This window comes from Sitodiplosis mosellana, unplaced genomic scaffold (genome assembly GCF_009176505.1).
Source record: "Sitodiplosis mosellana isolate CC-2019 unplaced genomic scaffold, AAFC_SMos_1.0 Smas_scaffold_4168, whole genome shotgun sequence".
Classification (NCBI taxonomy): Eukaryota; Metazoa; Arthropoda; class Insecta; order Diptera; family Cecidomyiidae; genus Sitodiplosis; species Sitodiplosis mosellana.
In genome coordinates, this window is record NW_022599410.1 from 1 (window position 1) to 2,327 (window position 2,327).

Below are 2,327 nucleotides of genomic sequence, written 5' to 3' on the forward strand. Positions count from 1 at the left end.
CGGAAAATTCGAAAACATCAAAAATGGTAAAATCGTCGCTAAATTCAAAGGTGCAAAACATTTAAAATCACATGCTACTAACATGTCATGGTTTACTTATCTTTCACTTGACATCGTTATCGCTGATCTGATCGCAGTTTTTGCGATAGTTTTTGCTCTCTACTCAATCGTCAAGAAAGTATTTGCAAAAAAAAGGTTGGAACAAAGTCAGGAAAAAAACAAAATTGATTTGCTCAAATCAGAGAAAAAAACTATCTGAAACGAATAGTTGAGTCTAGTGCACTCACGTGTGCAAAATATTAAATTGTATTGTAATCTTAAATTGTCTTGCGGAAATGATAACTCAAATGTTTATATATTTATTACGCAGTGAATTGTGTTTTACTACCTGATTCAAACTGATTATTATATTGTTCTTATACAAACGAATGAAGAAGCACATGCATTTTTTCTAATTCTTTTATATAAACAAAAGGTTGACAACAAAAAATGGCTTAGATCATATTTATGACATTGCAAATTATATATGAAATCGAGTGAAATTCGAATTTCGCTCAAATTTTAACACTCAAAAATCCAATGACGCAGTTTTTAAAGTGTTTATGAATGTTTTGTCCAAGGATACCGTAGAAATTGAGCAAAATTTCGAAGCAAAAACTGGTTCATCTGATTGAAACAATCAAATTGATTAATACTTTCCTTCACATGAGTATTGTATCAATGCCCTGAATAAATACTTGCTTCAAATCAATCTTGAAAATCGACCATGGCATATTTATGTAATTATTATCTGTCTTGCTGGTTTAAATTTTAAATTTCGATCAGTTTTGGCTAGACATTTGAAGAAACAAGTGGTCAAAACAAAAAACCTTAAAAATGGTAAGGAGATCGGAATGTTCAATTCATTCTTTCTTTGAGTCTCAAAGAATTGGAAAATTCTCCTTGCGCTGTCTATTCTTGTCACACTGTCCAATGGATATAAAGTACTATTGATGGGCCCATATAATGGACCAATCCACATTTTGTACCTGCGAACATTTGTAAACGCACTTTTAAATCATGGAAATGAGGTTACATTCTTAACAAGCCGGTCAATGAGCAATTCAAATTTGGAAAATTACTAAGAAGTGCTCATCGATCCACCGTTCGACATTCATAGTTTATGTAAGCGAAAGTTCGGATAGTGAAAGCTCATTTTGAATTTAGAAATATTTTATTGAAAGAAAATCCTTCCAGTTCCACAAACCGATTTGCAGGATTCGGCTGAATTTGATTAATTGAAAGAAATTTCCGTGTTGTCACCAATTGTGAATAAAATGAATGCGTTTGCACACAAATTCAAAGCACCATTCGTTACGATTTGAAAGTTTTAAACATTTTCACTGCTTTCAAAGCATTTTATTCAAGTATTGATATGCTAACGAATTTATAATTGATTTGGTATTACGAATTATATCGATGAAAATATGGGTCTGTTGATACTATGGAGTATTGCTCCACATTGGGTAAGTTTCTCGCTTGTTTTCTTCAATGGATTGAGTTTTTTTACCCAGATGAAATTTCGACTTTTTCGAGATATTTTTCATATTGAATTTACAGAAGTTGCCGTACACCGACAACATGTCATTCAATCAGCGGTGGTACAATACGATAGTGACATTTTACGATTATTTCATTCGTCGATTTGTATATTTGCCGCGTGAGGAAGCATTGATGAAAAAATACTTTGCCCATTTGGAACCGTTGCCATCGTTGAACGATCTATTGAAAAGCATATCGGTTATATTTGTCAACTCACACCGAGCCTTGGCACCACCACGGCCAGCAATGCCAGGTCTGATCCGATTCTTCTTCATTTTTAACATTGTAACTTTGCTTATTATAACTTTTTGAAATCAAAACCATCGGTCTTGATTCGATAGGTACTATAAATATTGGAGGCGCCCATGTGAAAACCGTGAAACCATTGCCCGAAGATCTTCAGAAATTTTTAGATGAATCAACACATGGGGTTATCTTCTTTAGTTTAGGAAGTCTTATCAACACATCCAAATCGCCAAAAGAAAAAATTCAAACATTCTTGGGTGAGAATATTTTTGATATTTTTCTGAACTTTTCATTCTTTTTTTTCGTAATGTTTAACGGTCAAACTTTTGACCGTTATCAATCATTGTTGTTTGTTGACAAGTACAAGCGAATTTTTGACTATCAGTCCAATATTTTATTATCAGAACTCATTTTTTTATTGTTCGGAAAAGGTCAGTACTCTTCAGCCTGACAATTTTCGCTTTTTGTAAATCCCTTTTGTGTAGATTTAGTGCTCATTT

The 2,327-nt window shown here is 33.0% G+C and overlaps 1 protein-coding gene across 1 annotated transcript; it reads left to right on the forward strand.

Annotated features, from left to right (window-relative positions):
* Nucleotides 1-1,465: 1,465 nt before the first annotated feature.
* LOC129572113 (UDP-glucosyltransferase 2-like) lies at nucleotides 1,466-2,084 on the forward strand (the record flags this gene model as incomplete). The annotated part of the gene is made up of 3 exons (XM_055452030.1): nucleotides 1,466-1,505; nucleotides 1,600-1,834; nucleotides 1,923-2,084. Coding segments are annotated over exons 1-3 (436 nt in total), but the record flags the coding sequence as incomplete, so codon positions are not given.
* Between the last annotated feature and the right edge of the window lie 243 nt (nucleotides 2,085-2,327).